This window comes from Scyliorhinus canicula, chromosome 11, assembly GCF_902713615.1.
Source record: "Scyliorhinus canicula chromosome 11, sScyCan1.1, whole genome shotgun sequence".
Taxonomy (NCBI): Eukaryota; Metazoa; Chordata; class Chondrichthyes; order Carcharhiniformes; family Scyliorhinidae; genus Scyliorhinus; species Scyliorhinus canicula.
The window spans coordinates 93,643,603-93,668,371 of record NC_052156.1 but is presented as its reverse complement, the minus strand read 5'-3'; the positions used below and the strand labels follow the sequence as shown (position 1 = coordinate 93,668,371).

Below are 24,769 nucleotides of genomic sequence, written 5' to 3'. Positions count from 1 at the left end.
ACGAGTGGAGGATGTGAAGTTTCTGCTCCTTGGTGGGCTGGCTGCCTGTGGTGGTGAGGTAGCTGTTGAAACATGCCAGCCAGTGTTTAAAAGTTTCTGATGCGTTTGTAGCGTGCAGGCTGATGCGGAGGCAGTCTTGTTTGATCCGTAGCTCCATTTTAAACTTCTAGTCGATTAAATTGATGTACCATCAATTGGACACGAGTTGAGGTGAAGATCCTAACATTAGGCTTTAATCGACTAGTTGTGTGCCCGGCAGTCGACTTACAGAGAAAGGCCGACTGCCGGGTCCTACGGGTTCTTATACCCCGCCTCGTAGGCGGGACTACTTGCCTCCCGACCATTCGGGGAGCAGTCACATGACTAGTCTCAACCAACCAGCCGAGAGGCACATGACCGGCCTGAGTCAATGAGCAGCGAGTGTTCTGCACCAATGGCAGATAGGTACCGTAAACCTCCTAGTCATATCACCACATTGATAGAGTGGACGTTCAGAGACTTTTTCCTCAGATGGATGTAGCTGTTACAAGGGGGCATAACTATAAGATTCAGGGTGGGAGAAAAAGGAGGGATGTCCGAGGTAGGTTCTTTACTCAGAGAGTGGTTAGGGTGTGGAATGGACTGCCTGCTGTGATAGTGGAGTCGGACACTTTAGGAACTTTCAAGCGGTTACTGGATAGGCACATGGATCACACTAGAATGACAGAGAGTGGGATAGCTTTATCTTGGTTTCGGACAATGCTCGGCACAACATCGAGGCCTGAAGGGCCTGTTCTGTGCTGTACTGTTCTATGTTCTATCCCTGTAACTTCTATCTATAACCGGCTCTGCCTCCCGAATGATCCTCAGTTCATCCAGCTCCAGCTCCCTTAAACGGTCTTTGAGGAGCTGGAGATGGGTGCACTTCCTGCAGGTGAACTCAGCAGGGCCACTGACGGTGTCCCTCACCTCAAACATCCTGCAGGAGGGACATTGCACTACCCTCTCTGCCATCGCTTCCATTTATCCACTTGACAATTACAGAGAGAAAAAAATAGCGTACCTGACTTTCACACTCCCCACAGGTTAGAGGTGGTGGAAGGATGGAGAAGTGAATGGCTTACCTCACCAACTCATCACACAGTCTTTTTTCAATGAATATAATTTTGAAAAAAGCAAAGGAAGACTGCAAGGTTATGGGGAGAAGGCGGGAAATGTAACAAAGAGAATTGCTCATTCGGTGAGCCACTGCAGACACAATGGGCCAAATGGCCAATCTGTTCCAGAAACAATTCTATCACACTGATTCTGTGATAGGAACTTCTAGTGATGATTGCCATCCAGTGGCAATTTGCAGTTTCTGCATCTGTGCTATAACCTAATCCATCAATATCTGAGTGGAGGCTCTGTGCCCCCGAAAGCACTTGCGTAATCCCAGCATAATCTCAGACTAGTGGTTATCCAGGACATGTACTGCCATCTCCCAACCATTCCTTTAATAAACAAAATCCCAGAAAGGAAAGTGTTCCAATTGTGCCCAATGAAAGAAATCAAGGATTGTATTAGATCAAAGGAAAAGTTCCTTTGGTACGACTGAGAAGTAGGAGTATTTGCGAATCCTGCAGAGGACCAAGAATAAAGACAAAGAAAGAGAAATTAGAATATGAGTAAACTAGTGAGAAACAGAAAAATGAAATGCAAAAGTTGCTACGGATATGCAAAATCTAAGAGATTAGCAAAAACAAATGTGGGAGCAAGTGGAATAGGGCAAATTTATATTGGGGAACAAGGAAATAACAGAGAAAAAAAAAAAAATTTGTGTAAGTCTTCATGGAGGAAAATACTAAAAACCTCCGAGAAATAATGGAGAATCGAAGGATTAATGTAAATAAGGAACTACAAGATATTAATGGTAGTAAAAACGTATTCGGAAAATTAACGGGATTTAAAGTTGATAAATCCCCTGGACCTGATGATCTACATCCCAGAGTGTTGAAAGAGGTGGCTATGGGGTAGTAGATTCATTGGTGATCATCTTTCAAAACTGTATAGATTCTGGAAATGGTCTCGATAGACTGGAAGGTGAAGCCACTATTTAAGAAAGGAAGGCAAAAGTAGCAGGGGAGATGCTAGAATTTATGATAAAGGATGAGATAACTGCACATGGAGAAAATAATGGTAGGATTGGGCAGGGTCAACATGGATTTATGAAAGGGAAATCCTGTTTAACTAACCAGTTGGATTTTTTTCAGGATGCAACGAGGATAGCTAAGAGGGAACTGGTGGATATGGTGCATTTAGATTTTCAGAAAGCTTTTGGTAAGGTCCCACACCTAAGGTTGGTTAAAAAAATTAGAGCATCTAGGATTGGGAAGAATATAATTGCATGGAATGAGAACTGGTTAATGACAGAAAACAGAGTGTAGGAATAAATGGGTCATTTTCAGGTTGACAGGCTGTGACTAGTGGAGTATGGCAAGAATCTGTTGCTTGGGCCCCAGTTAGTCACAATGATATGAATGTGAGGTTAAAGGTAACATTTCCAAGTTTCCAAATGACACAAAGCTGAAGTGAGTTGTGAAGTGGATACAAAGACACTTAGTAAGATTTGAAGAGGCTCAGCACATGGGCAAACATTTGGCTGATGGAATACAATGTGAGGTTACCTACTTTAGTGGGAGAAACATATGGCGGGATTCTCCATTCCTGAGAACATGTGTTGACGCCGGGGCAGGATTCGTGGACTTCCACAACAGCAAATCTGGTGCTGCACCTGGACTGATTCAGCAACCATGGAGGGGCTAGCCACATGGAACACAATCAATTCTGGTGAGAAACGGTGAGGGATTCGCCCAGACCGTGATTGACATTCGGGAGGCTGACAACCTGCAGCCGCATATACACATTACACTCCCCACACACTCATCCTGGTCAACAAGATGGCACTGGTTGCGTTGGAGAGCGCCCAGCCCACTGATGGGTTGGCTGGGGCCAGAGGGCACCTAGAGGGTGGCCTGGGGGACACCCATGCGACCTGAGGCCCTATGTTCACAGTGGGCAGTCACCAGAACGCGCAGCTGCATGGCTGCCTTGCAGGCTGCGGCAATGATGTTCTGTACCCGTCCACCCCAACTCCACAGCCCACCTCCTCGCCACCCCCCAATCTCCCGTCCCTGGCAGAAGCATCCCCGACCCAGCAGAACGACTGTCCTCAAACTATGGCGATATTGGACACTGTCTGTACCCCTCACTCTCTCCCTGAGCAGTCACAGTGCCTGTTTCAGAATTGTTAAAAGCATAAGTAAACCTCACCATTGGTAATTCGCCCCAGTGGAGGTACAGCATCACGGAGGCCCTGGAGAATACTGGGTCAGGCCCACTAATAATATGCCAACCGTGTTTACTGTACGTGCGTTTTGGAACGCATTGACTCCACTGTCGAGGCACCGGAGAATTGCGATTTGGCATGAAACAGGCGCCCGCCAGGATTTTGGCGTCAAAACTGATTCTCCGCCCACTAACGTTTCCCGATTCCACCATCAGCCGACGGAGAATCCCGCCCATAGTATTTCTAAATGGCCCCTCCAGTGTCGGGCACCCAGCCCCTCCAGTGTCGGGCACCCAGCCCCTCCAGTGTCGGGCACCCAGCCCCTCCAATAAAACTATAGAAATGACAGGAATTAAAAGTAACACCTCTTGAAATCAAAGCATTTTGAACATCACAAAGGAAACAATATAATCAGAGATCGATGAGCTGAGGTCATGCCAAAATGAATACTTAGTCGTGTTAGAAAAATTCAGATTAAAGGTACCTTTTACAATCCAAGTGAAATAGAAGTTACTCTACAATAAAGTCATAAAAACTTAATAACTGTTAGAAAGTTATATAAACCCTGAGAAAGGGGACAGGAGATGAGGAAGTCCAGGAGAGAAGGAGAGAAGCAGAGAAGGAACAAGCAGCTCAAAGTCAGCTTACAGTCAGCTCCGTCATGGGAAAGGGACAAAGCAAAGTAGCCGAGCTAAAACAGCTAATACATCTAAGGAAGACCAGAATTTAAAGAGGAGGCAGAGTCAGCTCAGAGACAGCCAGCAGAGCCAGCTCACACAGCTCGGTACATGGGAAAGATAGATCATAGCAACCGAGCAGAACAGTGAATTCATCTAAAGAAGGTCAGATTTTAAAAAGAAGATTGATTGTCAAGTTGGGCCTGAAGGTCCCTTCAACCAACCAGAAGGATCCAGAAGCAAGATCTTTTTACCTTTCTGTAAAGACAGTGATTGCAGCTTTTAAAAGAAAAAATATAATAATAAAAGACTTAAAAGTTTTAACCTGAAACTGGTTATTCCAAAGTCTACTTTACTTACTTAGCAATACGGGACCCAGGATCGATGCTACTAAGTGGTAAGTAGATGAAATCTTCTGTGAAGGTATGGGTTATACCGGGGGATAACTTGAAAATATAGTTTGAGCTGAATTGCACCCACCGAAGCCTACATAGGAGTCAGGGAGTGAGAATCCCTGTTCACCATTTAGAATGTCGGCCCTTTTTGGTACAGGGGGAATTCTAAGAATAGTGGTGAGTTTTCAACAACAACCTCAATGTCACACACTCACCCTCTCGTTGTCCCTCAATGTCAGACACTCACCCTCTCGTTGTCCCTCAATGTCAGACACTCACCCTCTCCTTGTCCCTCAGTGTCAGACACTCGCCCTCTCCCAGAATGTCAACATTCACCAACCCCCTGTCCCTCTCTGTGAGACACTCACCCTCTCCCTGTTCATCAGTGTCAGACACTCCACTCTTTCCCTCTCCCTCAATGTCAGACCCTCACCCTGTCCCTCAGTGTCGAACCCTCATTCTCTCGCTCAATGTAGGTCACTCACCCTCTCCTATCCCTCATTGTTGGACAGTCACCCTCCCCCTAACCCTCAATTTCAGTTGCTCAACCTAAGGTAAAACTTTAAGGTTTGTATTGGGCAGCATTCTCACCATATTTTCATTTTACTATAGCACCCATGGTGTAAGATGAACTTTCACTGCTAGCTTACCAGTGGGGCAGAAAAAAATATGGCCACAGTCTCCTTGTACTTAAAACAGCATGGAACTGAAGAAAGGTAAAATATTAAGTGAGGACAGAATTAGAGTTGGGGTAAAAAAATAAGCTGTCGACAGGCGGAATAGGTGAGGAAGTTGGTTTTTATATCACTAAGTAACAGTACAAAAATAAGGCAGAGAGGGAGAGAAACAATAATGAATAAAGGGAGTTGCTCACAGAGGTAGAACATAGAACATACAGTGCAGATGGAGGTCATTCCATTTTTCATTTCATTTTTTTTTCATTTCATTCGGCCCATCGAGTCTGCACCGACCCACTTAAGCCCTCACTTCCACCTTTTCCCAGTAACCCAATAACCCCATCTAACCTTTTTTTGGTCACTAAGGGCAATTTATCATGGCCAATCCACCTAACCTACACGTCTTTGGACTGTGGGAGGAAACCGGAGCATCCAGAGGAAACCCACACAGACATGGGCGATCGTGCAGACTCCGCACAGACAGTGACCCAGCAGGGAATTGAACCTGGGAACCTGGTACTGTGAAGCCACAGTGCTATCCACTTGTGCTACCGTGCTGCCCAGGGATGAGCAGTGAAATCAGTTCTGACGCAGAGCATTAAATGCCTTGGGTTTGTTCTGTGCTTGTGCAACACAGATTCTCGTTTGTCACAGGGTCAGTACAATAAGGACAAACTCCACAATCACAATCTTGGTGTTGCAGAGACAAAGGATAAGCTGACAGCCTGATACACACATGGATAAAATTGATCAGCTTTCTCTGCAATAGCAGATCGGAAAAATGTAGGTCAAATATCACCCTTTTTTTCTACATCGTGGCACCACCTTGTGGAATGTTCCATTTTCAAGGCCGCAGCAGCAATACTGGACTAGTACGCAACCACTGTCACAGACTTCATGAGTATGTGTGTCAAGCACCGTGTACCAAAGAAAACAATACGTGTGTTCCCCAACCCAGGCTAAACGAAGGGTTCACTCCCTGCTGAATTCCCGGATGGAGGCGTTCAAGTCTGACGACCCTGACCTATACAAGAAATCCAGGAATAACATACGTAAAGTAATCGGGGATGCCAAAAGACAATACCGGATCAAACTAGAGCCCCAGGCCAACGATACAAACCCACGTTGTCTATGACAGGACTTACACGAGATTACGGGCTACAAAGCAAGACCAGGCAGAATCTCTGGGGGTAGAGCATCCCTCCCCAATTAACTGAATGAGTTCTATGCCCGCTTTGAACAGTCAGCCAATACATCAGTGCCACCCGCCCCAACAGCCTTGGACATACCCACTATTACAGCCTCAGAAGTAAGAGCTGCCTTCTTGAACGTGAACCCGCGGAAAGCGACAGAACCCAACAGAGTCCCTGGGTGAGCACTCAGAGCCTGCGCAGACCAGCTGCCGATCGTATTTCCAGACATCTGCAACACCTCACTTCTCCGCTCCGAGGTTCCCATCACCTTCAAGAGCACCATAACACCAAAGAAGAACAAGGTAGCATGCCTCAACGACCACTGACCGGTGGCCCTGACATTGAATATACAGTGCAGAAGGAGGCTATTCGGCCCATTGAGTATGCACCGACCCACTTAAGCCCTCACTTCCACCCTATCCCCGTAACCCAATAACCCCTCCTAACCTTTTTGGTCACTATGAGGATGTGAAGCAAGGGTTAATAGCTAGAAAGAGCCAGAATGAATGGGATACATTAGCGGAAAATCACAAGTGGAGGAGTTTGTTATTGAAGCCATTGAAGGAGGATGAACTTGTTGAGATAAGGGAGTTGATATCTGAATTTGTGAGTCGACTCATGACTGTAAGCCGAATAGCCTTGAGAAACAAGGAAGATGGCCGGATGACGGAATATGAAATGTGGGAGCCGCTTGCAACTATGGCTAACACCTGCTGTTTAAGCTAAGACTGCTACATACTCATGTGCCAATAGATAACCTCAAAGTCTGTAAAATCATGCATTGGAACTATGGCAATAACAAGTTAATCATGTATTGGAACTATGGCAATAACAAGTTTATGCTTTGTAATGGGGGCGAGCTCAAGTGTATGTAAGGGACAGCCCCCTAATGATACATATAAAAAAAGGATGTTTTGAGCAATACTTTGGCACTCTCCGAGGTGGTTCTCCGGAATACCTAGAGAGCGGCCCCGATCGCAATAAAGAATATTCTGAAGTACGAACGTGTTCGAGACTGTTTCCTCCGGACTGAGAGACAAGTGAATTAGAGACACATTCACAACTAAGGGCAATTTATCATGGCCAATCCACCTAACCTGCACGTCTTTGGACTGTGGGAAGAAATCGGAGCACCCAGAGGAAACCCACGCACACACAGGGAGAACGTGCAGACTCCGCACAGATAGTGACCCAGCCGGGAATCGAACCTGGGACCCTGGCGCTGTCAAGCCATAGTGCTATCCACTTGTGCTACCCGCACACATCTGTTATCATGAAATGCTTTGAGCGGCTAGTCATGAGACAGATCAACGCCAGCCTCCTGGACAGTCTCGATCCATTGCAGTTAGCCTACACCACAACCGGCCCACAGCAGATGCTATCTCCTGGCCATACAATCAACGCTCAAACACTTCGACAACAAGGAAACTTACATCAGACTTCTGTTCATAGACTACAGCTCCATTTTCAACGCCATTATCCCGACAAGACTAATAATCAAACTTGCAATCTTGGACTTGACCCCTCCCTGTGCAGCTGGATCCTTGACTTCCTCACCAACAGACTGCAATCTATCAGGATAGGTAACAGCACCTCCTCTACAGTAGTCCCCACCGGGGCCTTGCAAGGATGTGTGCTGAGTCCTCTACTGTGCACCCTATACACACATGACTGTGCGGCAAGATTTAACTCCAATTTGATCTATATGTTTGCAGATGATACGACTGTGGTGAGTCGTATCTCAAACAACGACGAGTCGTATCTCAAACAACGATGAATCAGACTACAGAAGGGAGATAGATCACTTGGTTGCATGGTATACCAAAAACAACCTCTCTTTAAATGTCAGCAAAACCAAGGAGCTGATCACCGAGTTCAGGAAGCCTAGTATGACACACGCCCCCATCTATATAATGGCTCTGAAGTGGAACTTGGTATGGCAACTGCTCAGCCCAAGTTAGCAAGAAACTGCAGACTGTGGTGTACTCAGTCCAACACATCACAAAAGCTTGCCACCCTCACAATGATTCTGTCTACATCTCCCGCTGCCTCGGGAAGGCAGACGGCATTATCAGACACCCCTCCCACCCAGGCTTTGCCTTCTTCCAGACCCTTCCATCAGGCAGCAGACACAGAAGTCTGAAGATCTGCACATCAAAACATAGCACCAGCTTCTCCCCCCACAGCTACTAGACTCCTCAACGATTCTCCCACGGATTGATCTGTTCCCTGTAAGGCACTATTCACAATACCCTATGCTACTCTTGCTCATGTACTTGCTTTGTATACTATGTACGTACTGTGTACGTCCCCTTGGCTGTACAGTGAAAATACTTTTCACTGTACTTCGGTACATGACAATAAATCATTCAAATAAATGAAGTGTCCTGATATTAAGGGACCGTGCAGCAACTGAGACCATGCCTCCATCACTTGAATTCAGCAGGTTAAGGTCTCCTTTGTCCGCTAGCATGCACTCATTTGATATGTTTCTTTAAGAAGCTGTCATCTTCCTCTAAATATGGAGGAGTGTATGAGCTACTGATACCTTTTTAGCAGTGTCGAAGTCCATCCCTTCCAAGGCCTCTATCGCCAGGTCCCTCCAGTCGTTCTCTGTTACTCCTAAGCAAGCAATTTGATAGGCTTCCTTATACATTTTCTTTTCCAAGTACTGGTACATGGGTGCAGACTTTTTAAAAACAAAAGTTGCCTGTTAATTTTGATTCAGTTAAATAGAACAATTTTCCATTTGTTTTCCTTTGCAAATTAACAACTTCCCATCTTCTAATCTGGGACTTGGTAACCCTTGAACTACACAGGTCTGGTCAATGCTACACACTTAGGATGATTCGTTAGGTGGTAGATTTCTGTGATATAGGATGGAGTATATTAAACAATCTGGTTCAGATCCTGCAATGTTCATTAATATGATTTTTTCTATTTCTGGGAAGTTAGCTACACCTTTTTCTTTGGTCATGTTCTAACACGCTACCAGTTTTAACGGTTTTATGTGAATTTCTGTATTTGTGGTGATGAGGAATGGAACACTTTATCAAGTACTAGCAGAGACGGTTAGGCAGTTAGATACAAGGCAAAGCCCTCTGCTCTTCCCCTGCAGTAGGTCTTAGCCTCAATTCAGAAAATAATTCTTTCAACTGCACCATTTTCTGTCATTGGTCACCTGATTGGGAGCTTGCCAGTTCAGCACCAATTGTGGTAAACTAAGGGCAGTTTTGTGTGACAGACACCTGCCTCTCAGGAATTGGTCTGAGGCTGTCTAAAATCATTTGAAATGGAAACCTCAAGACACAGACATTGTTAACTATCATTCCAATTGGCTTGAGGTAGACTTGAGCCAGTGCTGTGCCCAGTCTCCCACCCGAATATTAAAAACAAATGACATCAAATGTGTTTATCCTACTTTATACACCATAACAACTAGAATGTTCCATGAAGAAAGCAGGCAGACATCCTGCTCTCGCTCTTACCATTACGTCTCTGTGAACAGTAAAAGCCTTCAATTAGCGGCAACTTTCCTCTGAACCCACAGATTATATTCATGAATATTACAGGATCTGAGCTTAATTGAGACAGAATTTCAATTGATTAGTAACTCGCTGTTTAACCACCCATTCAAAATACTAAAACTCTGAGGTTTAAAAGAAACCCACTATTTTGCGACTTTTCTTGTGATGTTGCTTTCCATTACTAGGGCAGGATCATGGTCATCAGCAGCTCTCCCTAACTTGCCTGCTGCTGCTTTATGCTGAGCTAGACAGAAAGTGACTGAAGACAACACAGAGGAAACAAAAACCCTGCACAATTCTGTCGCTAAAAGCAGAATACAGGGTATGATGTAAATCTGAAACAAAATAGAAAATGCTGGAATTATCCACAGGTCAGTCAGCAACTGTGGAGAGATAAAAAGAGTTAACATTTCAGGTCAACGATGTCACCGCCAAACACATCTTCGCCTCCACTCTCTTTCAGCATTCTGAAAGGACCGCTCCTTCAATGATGCCCTAAGACTTGTCCTTGTCCCACTCACCCCTTACTCAAAACCTATTGCATCTTAAACCTTTCCCAGTTCTGGTGAAAAGTTATTGACCTGAAACATAAATAATGTTTCTCCTCCACAGATGCTGCCTGAGCAGCTGAGTATTTCCAGCACTGATTGACCATTCTATCTCTATATTGCATGCATTTTCAGTGTCATGAACAATAGAACATTACAGCGCAGGACAGGCCCTTCGGCCCTCGATATTGGACCGACCTGTGAAACCAATCTAAAGCCCATCTGCACTATTCCATTATCATCCATATGTTTATCCAATGATCATTTAAATGCCCCTAATGTTGGTGAGTCCACTACTGTTGAAGGCAGGGCATTCCACGCCCTTACTACTCTCTGAGTAAAGAACCTATCTCTATCGCCCCTCAATTTAAAGCTATGTCCCCTCGTGCTAGATATCACCATCCAAGGAAAAAGACTCGCACTGTCCACCCTATCTAATCCTCTGATCATCTTGTATGCCTCTATTAAGTCACCTCTTAACCTTCTTCTCTCTAACGAAAACAGCCTTAAGTCCCTCAGCCTTTCCTCATAAGATCTTCTCTCCATACCGGCCAACATCCTGGTAAATCTCCTTTGCACCATTTCAAATGCTTCCACATCCTTCCTATAATGCGGCGACCAGAATTGCACGCAATACTCCAAATGCGGCAGCACCAGAGTTTTATAGAGCTGCAACATGACCTCATGGCTCCGAAACTCAACCCCTCCACCAATAAAAGCTAACACACCGCACGCCTTCTTAACAATCCTATCAACCTGGGTGGCAACTTTCAGGGATCTATGTACATGGACACCGAGATCTCTCTGCTCATCCACACTACCACAAATCCTACCATTAGCCCAATACTCTGTCTTCCTGTTACTCCTTCCAAAATGAATCACCTCACACTTTTCTGCATTAAACTCCATTTGCCACTTCTCAGCCCAGCTCAGCAGCTTATCTGTCTCCCTCTGTAATCTGCAACATCCTTCCGCACTGTCTACAACTCCACCGACCTTAGTGTCATCCGAAAATTTACTCACCCATCCTTCTACGCCCTCCTCCAGGTCATTTATAAAAATAACAAACAGCAGTGGCCCCAAAACAAATCCTTGTGGTACACCACTAGTAACTGAACTCCAGGCTGAACATTTCCCATCAACCACCACCCTCTGTCTTCTTACAGTTAGCCAATTTCTGATCCAAACCACTAAATCATCCTGAATCCCATGCCTCTGTATTTTCTGCAATAGACTACCAAGGGGAACCTTATCAAACGCTTTACTGAAATCCACATACACATCAACTGCTTTACCCTCGTCCACCTGTTTGGTCACCTTCTCAAAGAGCTCAATAAGGTTTGTGAGGCACGACCTACCCTTCACAAAACCGTGTTGACTATCCCTAATCAAATTATTCCTTTCTAGATGTGAAATCCTATCTCTTATAATCCTTTCCAAGACTTTGACCACAACAGAAGTAAAGCTCGTTGGTCTATAGTTACTGGGGTTGTCTCTACTCCCCTTGTTAAACAAGGGGGTAACATCTGCTATCTTCTAGTCTTCTGGCACTATTCATGTAGTCAATGACGACATAAAGATCAAAGCCAAAGGCTCAGCAATCTCCTCCCTAGCTTCCCAGAGAATCCTAGGATAAATCCCATCCAGCCCAGCGGACTTATCTATTTTCACACTTTCCAGAATTGCTAACACTTCCTCCTTATGAACCTTAAACCCGGCTAGTCTAGTAGCCCGTATCTCCGTATTCTCCTCGACAACATTGTCTTTTTCCTGTGTGAATACTGATGAAAAATATTGACTTCGCGCCCCTCCTATCTCCTCGGACTCCACGCACAACTTCCCACTACTGTCCTTGACTGGCCCTACTCTTACCTTAGTCATTCTTTTATTCCTGACATACCTATAGAAAGCTTTAGGGTTTTCCTTGATCCTACCTGCCAAAGACTTCTCATGTCCCCTCCTGGCTCTTCTTAGCTCTCTCTTTAGGTCCTTCCTGGCTAACTTGTAACTCTCAAGCGCCCTAACTGAACCTTCACGTCTCACCTTTACATAAGCCTCCTTCTTCCTCTTGACAAGTGATTCAACTACTTTAGTAAACTATGGTTCCCTCGCTCGACCATTTCCTCCCTGCCTGACAGGTACATACTTATCAAGGACACGCAGTAGCCGTTCCTTGAACAAGCTCCACATTTCAATTGTGCCCAACCCCTGCAGTTTCCTTCCCCATCCTATGCATCCTAAGTCTTGCCTAATCACATCATAATTGCCTTTCCCCCAGCTATTGCTCTTGCTCTGCGGTATATACCTATCCCTTTTCATCGCTAAAGTAAACGTAACCAAATTGTGGTCACTATCACTAAAGTGCTCACCTACCTTCAAATCTAACGCCTGGCCTGGTTCGTTACACAGTACCAAATCCAATGTGGCCTCGCCTCTTGTTGGCCTATCTACATACTGTGTCAGGAAACCCTCCTGCATACATTGGACAAAAACTGACCCATCTAAAGTACTCGAACTATGGGCAGCACAGTGACGCAGTGGGTTAGCCCTGTTGCCTCACGGCGCCGAGGTCCCAGGTTCGATCCCGGCTCTGGGTCACTGTCCGTGTGGAGTTTGCACATTCTCCCCGTGTTTGCGTGGGTTTCACCCCCATAAACCAAAAGATGTGCAGGGTAGGTGAATTGGCCACGCTAAATTGCCCCTTAATTGGAAAAAATGAATTGGGTACTCAATTTATTTATAAAAAGTACTCGAACTATTGTGTTTCCAGTCAATATTTGGAAAGTTGAAGTCCCCCATAACTACTGCCCTGTTACTTTCGCTCCTATCCAGAATCATCTTTGCAATCCTTTCCTCTACATCGCTGGAACTTTTCGGAGGTCTATAGAAAACTCCCAACAGGGTGACCTGTCCTTTCCTGTTTCTAACCTCAGCCCATACTACCTCAGTAGACGAGTCATTGGATAGTTATTAGCAATGGGACCCTGACGATAATGTTTTGACCTCAATGGTGCTGAAGTCAGCTGAAAAGCTTCCGCTGCTGCCCTGGCTGTGCTTAGCTAACTATAACCAGAGACACCTCCGGTCTCAGTAATAATAATAATTTTATTCATGTCACAAGTAGGCTTATATTAACACTGCAATGAAGTTACTGTGACAATTCCCCAGTCTCCAAACTACGGCGCCTGTTCGGGTACACCGAGGGAGAATTCAGAATGTCCAATTTACCTAACAAGCACATCTTTCAGGTCTTGTGGGAGCAAACCGGAGCACCCGGAGGAAACCCACACAGACACAGGGAGAACCTGCAGACTTGGCACAGAGAGTGACCCAAGCAGGAATCGAACCTGGGACAAGCATATTTAATTTGTTCATTAAAGCATCATCGAAAATTCTACTCCCACTGATCACCATCCACTGTTCGGACATGCATCAGGCTGTACAATCAGGCATACCTGTGGGACCTCGACTGCAGACATAGCATACACATGCAAGCAGAAGATTTTGGAGCCATTATATCCCACCACAAAGCCCTGGAGCTTCTGCTGGTGCACTGGAAAATTACTGGCTTTGATGTTGAGAAAACCTCCGCCAGAAAAACAAAGCATATCTTCACACTGGGTGTTCCAAGCCACACTGTTAGCATTTGGCTCCTGCAGAAGGTAATGAGAAGAGGAATGTTTGATTGGTTAATCAGCACTAATTTACGAAAATACCATTTTACAACAATTCTGACACTTCTTATCCATAACCACCAGCACTGCAGCTGGTGGTAATCAGGAGACATTTTGGGATAACTGATGGCTATAAGATAAGGCAAGAGATGGTGTGTCAAAGATCAGCATGAGCAATTAATGGCAATAACTTCTCCACTGAACGTCTAACTTAAATTATGGATCATTGGCAGGCTGACTCATGATCATAATCTAACATAATAAATTGTCAAAATTGCCACTTTTCCTAATCCCACCTCTATCAAATTTGCAGGATTAAAACTCTAATTAAAATAGCGTGTGTTCCAAGCTGAATGTTATAGCACAATTTCAATATTTGATTTGCAAGAATCAAAGTTTAAACTGCAGGCAAACCAGTGTGAAATTGAAATTTTGTGTTGGCTGTGAGGGTTCGAGCACAAATTCAGCTTTGCACTAGTTGCAGAGTAATTGCACCTAGAGCAAAAGCCAACTTTCTAAACTTTTAAAATAAAAGTTAACAACCGAGATGTTCTCTGTACTGCCTTTAAGATCTTAATATTAGACAAGTGCTAGCTGGTGTTGGCTTCTCTCTCACATTTAAGGTTCTATGAGCAGCTGGAGGTTGCTGACGACGTGAGTGAACAAATAGATCCAGAGTTGAGCTGAATGGAGAGAGCAATACTACTCCTATTATCAGTCTAAAAATGAATATTAACAGCAAGCACTATCTGAAAGATTAACTGTTGTATTACTTTTAAATTTTACAACTATAAAAGGGACTTCTTCACAGAATATTTACACCGTGACTGCACCCAACATACCTGGAAAAGGAGTTCTTTGGTACTGATATCATATACCAGACAAGTGTTGTGTTCATCCACCACAGCCAGTTTGTTACGTGAGGTACTCATGTCTAAACAGCGTACAGATGTGGCTTGCTTAAGAAGCACAATGGCAAATGGATTGTCAACAAATATTTTCAGAATCTACAATGGATAAACAAACTTTATATTTACTTTTTTAATACATCAGCTTGATTTGTGATTCATTTTAATACAATAACCTTACACGTTGTAAACATGAAGTAATTCCTTTCTGAAACAGTTTATGTAGATTTGGGTTTTTTTCGAAAAATGTGTCAGTGGTAAGGATACATATCCTTACACTTCTGGGATTGTTACTTAGAAACCAGTCAATAGCTTTGGAATAAAATCCAGGTAAAAAGTGTTGAGACAGCTTCAGTCCAGTTCACTGATTAACAACATAAACCATTATGCCACTTGAATTAATCCTTTACACAATGCAAGAACTTGCTGAGATTTTCTTTGTTTGTTGGGAAACCAAATACCTTGATGTACATCATTGAAACTGGCATATTTTTGTTCTACAGCTGGTATCTATTTAAAATCGGTCTTAAAATCATCATTCAATGCCAAAGCAAACCAAACAAAATTTGATGGGAAAGTTGGAAGGGATTAGATAAAATACTCCATGATTTCAAGAATGATATTCTAGAAACCCAGCAAGGTCTAGATTTAGGCCTGATTAAAATTGACCAGATCGGAGAAGTGACGATCAGGTCAGACCAGGCCAAATCTTGACCAGACCAGAAGGAAGTAAGGAAGAGACTGCCAGCGAGAACCAGCTTTGTCAAGACGGACCAGAGGAATTCCAACGATCAGATCAATAGCCTACCAAGCCACCTTTACGGGTAGTATACACCGATCTTGGGTACCTCTAATATTTTGTAGGTAATAGAAGGGTTAATTGGAGGGGCTGGTTTAACACAGTGGGCTAAACAGCTGGCTTGCGATGCAGAACAAGGCCAGCAGCGCGGGTTCAATTTCCGTACCGGCCTCCCCAAACAGGCGTTTGAACGTGGTGACTAGGGGCTTTTCACAGTAACTTAATTGAAGCCTACTTGTGACAATAAGCAATTATTATTATTATTTGTGTTTATAAATATTAACGAATTTTGAACTTGCGTTTGTGGTTTGTTTCCTCGTAAATAAAGACACCCTAGGCAAAACCTCTGAATAAGTAAACGGGTCAAAAGTACCTGAGATTTTACACGTACATCAACAGTAACAAGGAAGACAGAGTAGATTGGGAAAACTATCCTCATTGGTTTAACGATTGGGAACAAGTGGGTGAAATTTAAGATGATCGCCAAAAGAAGTAATGGAGAAATGAGGAGTAACATGTTCACAAATCAAGTGGTTAAGGTCTGAATAAACTGCCTGAGAGTGTGATGGAAGCAGGTTCGTATGAAGCATTTAAGAGGGAATTCGATTATCTGAAAAGGAAGAATGTGCAGGGTTATTTGGGTGAATTAGGTGAACTGTTCATTTGGAGTGAGGGTGTAGACATGATGGGCCGAGTTGCCTCTGGCTGCGCTGTAAGGATGCTGTGATAACCATACAGTCAGTATTATTCATCCACTGTCTGAGCCATGTCAAAGTTGTACCAATTTAGAAGGAAGGAAACCCTGGCTAAGGAGTTTCAATCTCCATTGTTGAGAGTTCTGCAAATACCTTCAGTATTAACCAAATTAAAGGAGGTCTTTCAGCTCAATGTAGCCCCAGTTGAGAGGTCACCAAAATAAACCTGCCCAAAGGCCTCATGAGCAAAGGGAGATTAAATACTTCAGAAGAAAGGTAAAGAAGAAACTTTGGCCTTAGCAAAGCTCAGTGCTGAGACAAAGTGGGCCTACATCTGCAAAGCCAGCCAAGTAAGTGAGAATTAATCTTCATGAATTTAATCTACACAGTGTAGAAATGAAGTCAGCATCAACATCTCAGCTAGTATCCTGGATCTCCGAAGCATTGTATAATAAAGCAAAGAAATTCTAAGCTCCACATTCAAACTCAGCAATATACATGGGCAGGGTTTTCTAATTCAAATACAAAGGAAATTAATTCAATAGAAAAGTTTCAGGGAAGAGGGAAGATTTACTGGATCTTAGGAAATAAATTATTTAAAAAGACGCAAAGACTTATTTCTACCTGAAAAGGAGCTTGATTTGATGGGGAGAGGAGTGAGGGCTACAGATCTCCGTGATTCAGCAGGAGCTCTCCGTTTTACATTCGCCATAGTTACGATTCAGAAATTATTGGAAGATATGGATAAGTTGAAGAAATGGCACTTGAAAAGGCAGTTGATTAGTGCTCAATTGACACCTTTGAAAAAATGACTGGGTCAAATCAAAGCCCAAAGCAATCTAAGGGTCTAAGGCTCAAGCAGGCAGACCGAGGCAATCAGTATTATTTAGAAATATACAAAATAGGAGCAGGAAGCCATTCAGCCTTTTGAGCCTGCTCTGCCAGGATTGCATTGCAGCATGTTTATCAGATTTACATGCAGAGCCTATAATTCATGAGGGAAAGAGTACAAATAGCATGCTAGACCTTGAAATATTCTCAATGGCATGGTCAGTTAATTCAGTGATCACTGTCTTCTCCATTTTGGCTATATGGTCTTTTCAAACAACGACAAGAGAGATCGGTCTAATCTCCGAGCCTGCAATACACAGCTGCATCATCAAGTGACAGAAACATAACTTGCCCAGCAGAGAAATTTCAGTAATTTACCCTTGGGAACCAGTCTAGAACACAAAGGAGTTGTACACTTATTGGGCTGAATTTTCCTGTCCTGACACAGGGCAAATCCACATTGATCAGGTGTGCATGCTCCGCCCCCATTTTCATCACCAGCTTGTTTGATTGGTGTGGGGAAGAGGGTGGGTTATGAACCTACAGGCAGCACTCCCAACCTTGCCTGTTCCACTGTGGGAGTGGGTATTTTAGAACCCTGCAATTTTCATGGATTAAGGTGGGTTTCTGAAGGTAACATGGTTCATGACAGTTCAGAGGTATCATGAACCATAGGATGTGATTCTCCCAAAAAATTTCGAAGTTAATTTGTGGCGGGTTTTTCAGGGAGTTTCCCACTGGCTCTGCTGATTTCCCACCGCTATTCAGTGACACTTGGTCACTTTTTTGGGCCCTGAGAAGTTTCTCGCTGGGTAAGCCCACACTTATTTAGCTGAACTCTGAGCTGAACTCAGAGATCGGGCCGCCATTTTGAAAAGGTGCCAGATCTCTAAGTGAGCTTGTGGGTCCCCCACATTCCCCACCCATTGGCAATGTCACCCCTTCCCCCCCCCCCCACACACACATGGACACTACCCCACACCCTGCTATGAGGCCCCTCCTTACCTGCCCCCTACTTACCTACCTACCCTACACACCCCCACTCTTCAAACCACGCCCTCTCCCTCATTTCATGGGCATAGCACCCTCGCCCCCAACCCTTGGCAGTGCCACTCTGGTGCTTGGGCACTCTTACACTGCTACCTTGGCACCCAGGCAGCGCTCCTGCTGGCTTGTCAGTGCCATCCACGCATCTGGGCAGTTGCCAGGTGGCAGTGCCAAGGTGCCCATATTCCAGGGGTAGGGCCAGGATGCCAACCTGCATTTACCCTGACCATCCAGAGGTTTCCGTTGGCCTGGGAGTGCAATTCAGCTTTGTCCACGTTAGAGTGGACCAGCACTGATTAGCAACCGGTTGCAGCCGCCCTGTGGTGGCCGTAGAATTGAGGGAGGCCAATGGATCACATGCAGGTAGGTCTTAAGTAGGTTTACGACCTACTTCCACGAGCATCATTCAATCCCAGCCATTTGGGGCAGGGTTCCAACTCCAACGTCTCGCAGGATTCTGGAGAATCCCTGGAGGCATGGACTCTGTCGGGAGGCTCGCTGGAAGCCTCTCCCGGCATTCTCCGTCCGCATTGTGCTCTCCCTGGAGTGCAACCCGGCCAGAGAATCACATCTATAGAGTCTCTTAGTCTGGAGTCAGGAACCTTTGAGAGATAGGTTCAAAAAATGTTGACAGCCATTATGAAATGCTGTATGTTCAGTTAAACAATTTTAATAAAGTAATAAATGTAAGTGACCATAAAATAGATCAGCATCATGAAAATGTAAAAAAGTACACAGATGCATGAGTGTGCTTAAAGTGCTCTTTAGTATTCAACAGTATTAATATTCAGATTTTAACATGTCAGGTGTCCCCTGTGATTTTATCATTAAATTAAATGACAGTTCAGACATCTATTCTCCTGTTTTTAAGCTTCAATAGATGGTTGAGAACTTAACTTCAATGGTTTTAATGTAATTAGCTCTGGATAGTTTTTTGACACAGTTGTGTAATGGAATAATATTATGCATGCTTGGTTGATTTCCAAACCCCACTAATTGATTCAGCTCAGCAGGGGCTTTTGACATGCTGCTCAAGAGACTGGGAGTTTTTTAAATTTTGACAGTTTTATGACTACTTAGTCAAATTATGATTTTAAAGTTGACTTTGAATGAGTGTTGATATCGACAGTTTCATGAGTAAAGTATACCCAATGTTATTATAGAGCTCAAGAGTTCTGTACATTGCAACAAGTAGACATGGAGGGATGAGGGGATATTGGGGGGTGGAGGGGGGGGGGGGGTGTCGAGAGGATGGTGGGGTGAGTAAATTCAGTCAAGTGTGTTATTGATACCAAGGTGCCTCTACCAACAATGGCAACTTTTTCACAAACAGGAAGGAATTCAACTAACATATCTGGTCTTTGATCATAGTTAGATAATCAAGCATATGAATTCAAAAATATAGTCGTGAGACCAGGCTCAGATTAAAACAGCTTAACCAGAAATGCCTCATTTGAAAACATAGTATAAAAGTTGAACACAGAATTAAATGTATCACAGTGTGTATGTGCACTCGTTATACCAGCCCAGGGGGTGGTGTTCTGGAGTTCGCACAGTCTCAGCATCGTGGGGATCCGAGCTACAAATATGGTAGCTGTCATGATTCCTTTACTTTATAGCAATCACCCTTATTCAAAGATTGGATGGATGGCTGCTGGGGAACTAAGACATTGACACGCAGGTGTGATTCATATCGTTTTGACATAGCTATGGATGAGACAGATTTAATGAGATTTAATAGATTCAACAAACTATACAATAGATTTAATAACAATTTAATAGATTTAATAATAATCAATTACCAGCACATTGGTGGAAAAGACCAGCAGAATATTTAACTAAAGGTTCCTGCTGTTTGATCTGATTGACCAAGTCTATACTCCAGTCTCGGTTAGAAAGATCACGCAGCCTTCACGTGTCAGAAATTCACCCTGAAATGGGGCAAGGTCACACAGCAAGAAGCAGAACATTCCTAACAGTAACAGGAAATAAGCCAGAAAAGTGGTCAGGAAAAATATCTGCAAGACCAACTGTTCAATCAGGAAGAATCTTAAGAAAAGTTCCACCAGATAAACATATGCTGAGTCTATTCAATCGCTCCCCATAGGACATTCCTCCCATCCCAGAATCCGTCTGGTAAACCTTCATCGCCTCAAAGGAAAGTATATTTACCCTTAGGTTAGGGGACAGTACTCCAGTTGTGATCTCAACAAGTCCCTATATAAATGCAGTAATAGCTTCTCTATTCATGCACCTTGTGATAAATGATAATATACCATCTGCTTTCCGAATTTTTTTGCTGTACCTTCACGTTGGAAGCCAACATTTTCCAGTCTCTCAACATTTAAAACAAATCTCCTTTAATATTGCTGAAAAGAGACATAATGCCAAAATCTTTCGTCTTACACTCAGGACAAACGCAAGAATTCCAAATTTCAAACAAAACAATATTTTATACTATTGGAGAAAAGGGTGCTGATTGATTGACAAGTAGACTCTGTTTGGCCAAAGTATTCTGGGCAGCACAGTAGCATAGTGGTTAGCACTATGGCATCACAGTGACAGGGTCCCAGGCTCGATTCCAGTCTTGGATCACTGTCTGTGTCTGCACGTTCTCCCAGTGTCTGGGTTTCCTCCGGGTGCTCCGATTTCCTCCCATAAGTCCCGAAAAACGTGCTGTTAGGTAATTTGGATGTTCTAAATTTTCCCTCTGTGTATCTGAACAGGCACCAGAATGTGGCGACTCGGGGCTTTTCACCGTAACTTCATTGCAGTGTTAATGTAAGCCTACTTGTGACAATAAAGATGATTATTATGTTATTATTATGAAGAAAGCTCCCAGCTCATTCAAAAAGGTGCAAGGCTTTGTTTGCAGAGAACAGGTCCCATGTAAGAATTTGTCACTTCTAGTAAGTGTAAATGAGCGCTCGACTGATTCGCTTAAATTGGTTGCTATGTAACCTACCAGCCAGCCCATGCTTGCAAAACCCAAAACAAATAATCTATTGTTAGATGTGATTTTGTGATTTGGCAGCACTTGCTGAGCAACCCTGGGTGTGCTAACAGCTGCACTAACAACCAACTGAAGATAACCAGCTGAGTTTGTAATGTGGCTCGTTTACACTTGCTAGAAGTAACATACATTCATATATTGGGGCCCATTCTCTCAAACAAAAATAATATGTTCGAGACTTGCACTTTTTTTGAATTGCCAAGAAGCTTGGGCAACTTAGAATTCTTTGTTTCATTTCTTTCTCGATGGCAATGCCTCAGCCAATCACAATCAACTCACCAACCAGTCAGAACTCTTTCCTCCTGTACATTTGCGATCATTTGAAACTGCATTCTTGTGTTTTTCCAATGAATGCATAAGTTTTAGCAACGCATCTCTCTTCTCAGCAATATTCAAATTCTCCTTTTCTAGTTTACATAGTAAAGTGGATAACTTCACATTCTCCACGTTATATTCCATCTGCCACATTCTTGCTCAGTCTCTTTACCTATCCATGTCCTTTGGCAGTTTCCTTTTGTCCACCTCAAAGCATACTGTCCCACCTTGTATTGTAACATCAGCAAATTTGAGTAACAGAACACTACACTCAATCCTCTTATCTAAGTAATTGATAAAGGTAATAAATAAATAACTTACGCCCAAGTAACAATTCTTGCAGTACTGCTGTAGTCACCAACCAACCAACCCAGTTTTGTTCTTCTTTTCTGCCCGTTAACCAATCTTCAATCCGCACTAATGTTTTACACCTCCCCCCCGCCACCTCCACCTCATAAGCCCTAATTTTGTGTCCCTGTTGGTAGGCTCATGTCCTTTTTATATGCAATGGGGCAGTTGCCTGGGTAACTGTCATCTGAAAAATTCACTCTGATTTCTAATTCTTTCTCCTTGCCTTCATTCTTACTCTCGAGAGACCCAGAGGCTTCCTTTGAATTCTTCTCCTTGTTCTTGGGTTGTTTTGAGCATGAGCGGCACGGTGGCACAGTGGTTAGCACTGCTGCCACACAGCTCCAGGGTCCCGGGTTCAATTCAAGCCTCTAGTGACTGTCTGTGTGGAGTTTTCAATTTCTCCCCATGTCTGCGTGGGTTTCCTCCGGGCGCTCCGGTTTCCTCCCACAGTCCAAAGATGCACAGGTTAGATGGATTGGCCATGGTAAATTGCCCCTTAGAGTCCAAAAGGTTAGGTGGGGTTACTGGGTTCCGGGTGTAGTATGCAGGCATGGTTTGAATTAGAGTGCCCTTTCCAAGGGCCGGTGAAGACTTGATAGGCCGAATGGCCTACTTCTGCACTGTAAATTTGATGATTCTAAGTGATAGGCTGCGCGCAAGACACACGCACGTATGCAGATCACAGGCTATAAAGAAAGGCCAGGTGGAATATTTGGGGCCAGAGCATCCTTACCCGATGAACAAGTTCTACGCACGCTTTGAACAGACAGCAAATGCATCAGTGCCACCCGCCCCAACAGCCCTGGTCACACCCATACCCACTATTACAGCCTCAGAGGTAAGAGCTGCCTTTTTGAAAGTGAATCCGTGGAAAGCGACGGGCCCAGACAGAGTCCTGGGCGAGCACTCATGAGCCTGCGCAGACCAGCTGGCGAGTGTATTTGCAGATATCTTCAACAACTCACTCTTCTGCTCTGAGGTCCCCATCTCCTTCAAGAAGAGCACCATAATACCAGTACCAAAGAGGATCGAGGTAGCCTGCCTCAACGACTACCGACTGGTGGCCCTGACATCTGTTATCATGAAATGCTTGGAGCAGCTAGTCATGAGATGGATCACTGCCAGCCTCCCAGACAGTCTCGATCCACTACAGTTTGCCTCTCACCGCAACTGGTCCACAGCAGATGCTAACTCCCAGGCTCTACAATCGACACTTGAACACCTCGACAACAAGGACACGTATGTAAGACTGCTGTTCATTGACTACAGCTCCGCCCTCAACACCATTATCCCAACAAGACTAATAACCAAACTCTGCAATCTTGGATTGACCCCTCCCTGTGCAGCTGGATCCTTCACTTCCCCACCAACAAACCGCAATCTGTCAGGATAGGCAACAGCCTATCTCCTCCACAATAGTCCTCAACACCAGGGCCCCGCAAGGATGTGTGCTCAGTCGTCTACTGTACTCCCTATACACACAATTGTGTGGCAAGATTTAACTCAAACTCAATCTATAAGTTTGCGGATGATACGACTGTGGTGGGCCGTATCTCAAACAACGACGAATCAGATTACAGGAGGGAGATAAATCACTTGGTCGCATGGTGTACCGAAAACAACCTCTCTCTAAATGTTGGAAAGACCAAGGAACTGATCATCGACTTCAGGAAGCATAGCACGACACACACTCCCATCAATGGCCCCGAAGTGGAGATGGTCGATAGCTTTTAGTTCGTGGAGGTCACCATCACCAACAGTCTGTCCTGGGCCACTCATGTTGATGCAACAGTCAAGAAAGCCCAACAACGTCTCTACTTCCTACGGAAACTAAAGAAATTTGCCTTGTCTGCATCGACTCTCACAAACTTCTACAGATGTACGATAGAGAGCATCCTATCCGGCTGCATCACAGCTTCGTAAGGCAACTGCTCGGTTCAAGATCACAAGAAACTGCAGAGTGTGGTGAACTCAGCCCAACGAATCACACAAACTTGCCACCCCCACATTGATTCTGTATACACCTCCCGCTGCCTCAGGAAGGCAGACAGCATTATCAGAGACGCCTCCCACCCAGGCATTGCCTTCTTCCACGCCCTTCCATCAAGTGGAAGGTACAGAAGTCTGAAGATCCGCACATCCAGATGTAGTAACAACTTCTTTCCCACAGCGACAAGACTCATCAACGACTCCCCTGTGGACTGATCAGTTCCCTGTAAGAACACTATTCACGACACCCTATGCTGCTCTTACTCATGTATTTGCTTTGTTTGGCCCTTTGTTCCGCAATGTAACTAATCACTGTTTGTCGATGTACCATTTGTCAATGTTCTCTGTTGATTATTCTTTTTGTTTGCTATGTACGTACTGTGTATGGTATGTTCCCTCGGCCGCAGAAAAATACTTTTCACTGTACTTCGGTACATAAATACATAAATCAAATCAAATATATATATATTTCAAAGGGGTACAGGTGATGCTGTGATGCTTGATGGCAAAGTGATTGTTCGACACAAGTCAAAGAAGTCAAGACTTGCTTTCTAGTTCTTTTTGCAGTGTTACCTTCAGAACCTATCAATGGTAGCAGAGGATGCATAACGCGAGGGAGTTAAGAACAAAAGGTCTGCAAACTTTCTTTGAACAAATTACAGTATTCTGAATTCTAACCTGAAGAGTGATTTGCACTAACTTGGAAAATAAATGGTTGAATCCAAGTATAAAATATCAGGATATGACAACCCACCGTTGCTTGATGAATGTCAACCCTGTGACCAGTGGAAGAGTGAACTTAACATATGGATCCAGGTTACTG

At 44.2% G+C, this 24,769-nt stretch overlaps 1 protein-coding gene across 1 annotated transcript in view; it reads right to left on the bottom strand.

Annotated features, from left to right (window-relative positions):
• The window catches only part of ift122 (intraflagellar transport 122 homolog (Chlamydomonas)), a 265,167-nt gene that overhangs the window by 112,615 nt on the left and 127,783 nt on the right, over window positions 1-24,769 (bottom strand). The window contains exons 12-14 of the mRNA XM_038812196.1: window positions 14,841-15,005; window positions 13,780-13,977; window positions 8,798-8,938 (exon numbers count right to left, since the gene is read on the bottom strand). Coding sequence (XP_038668124.1) covers window positions 8,798-8,938; window positions 13,780-13,977; window positions 14,841-15,005 — 504 coding nt within the window. The remainder of the gene's footprint in view (window positions 1-8,797; window positions 8,939-13,779; window positions 13,978-14,840; window positions 15,006-24,769) is intronic.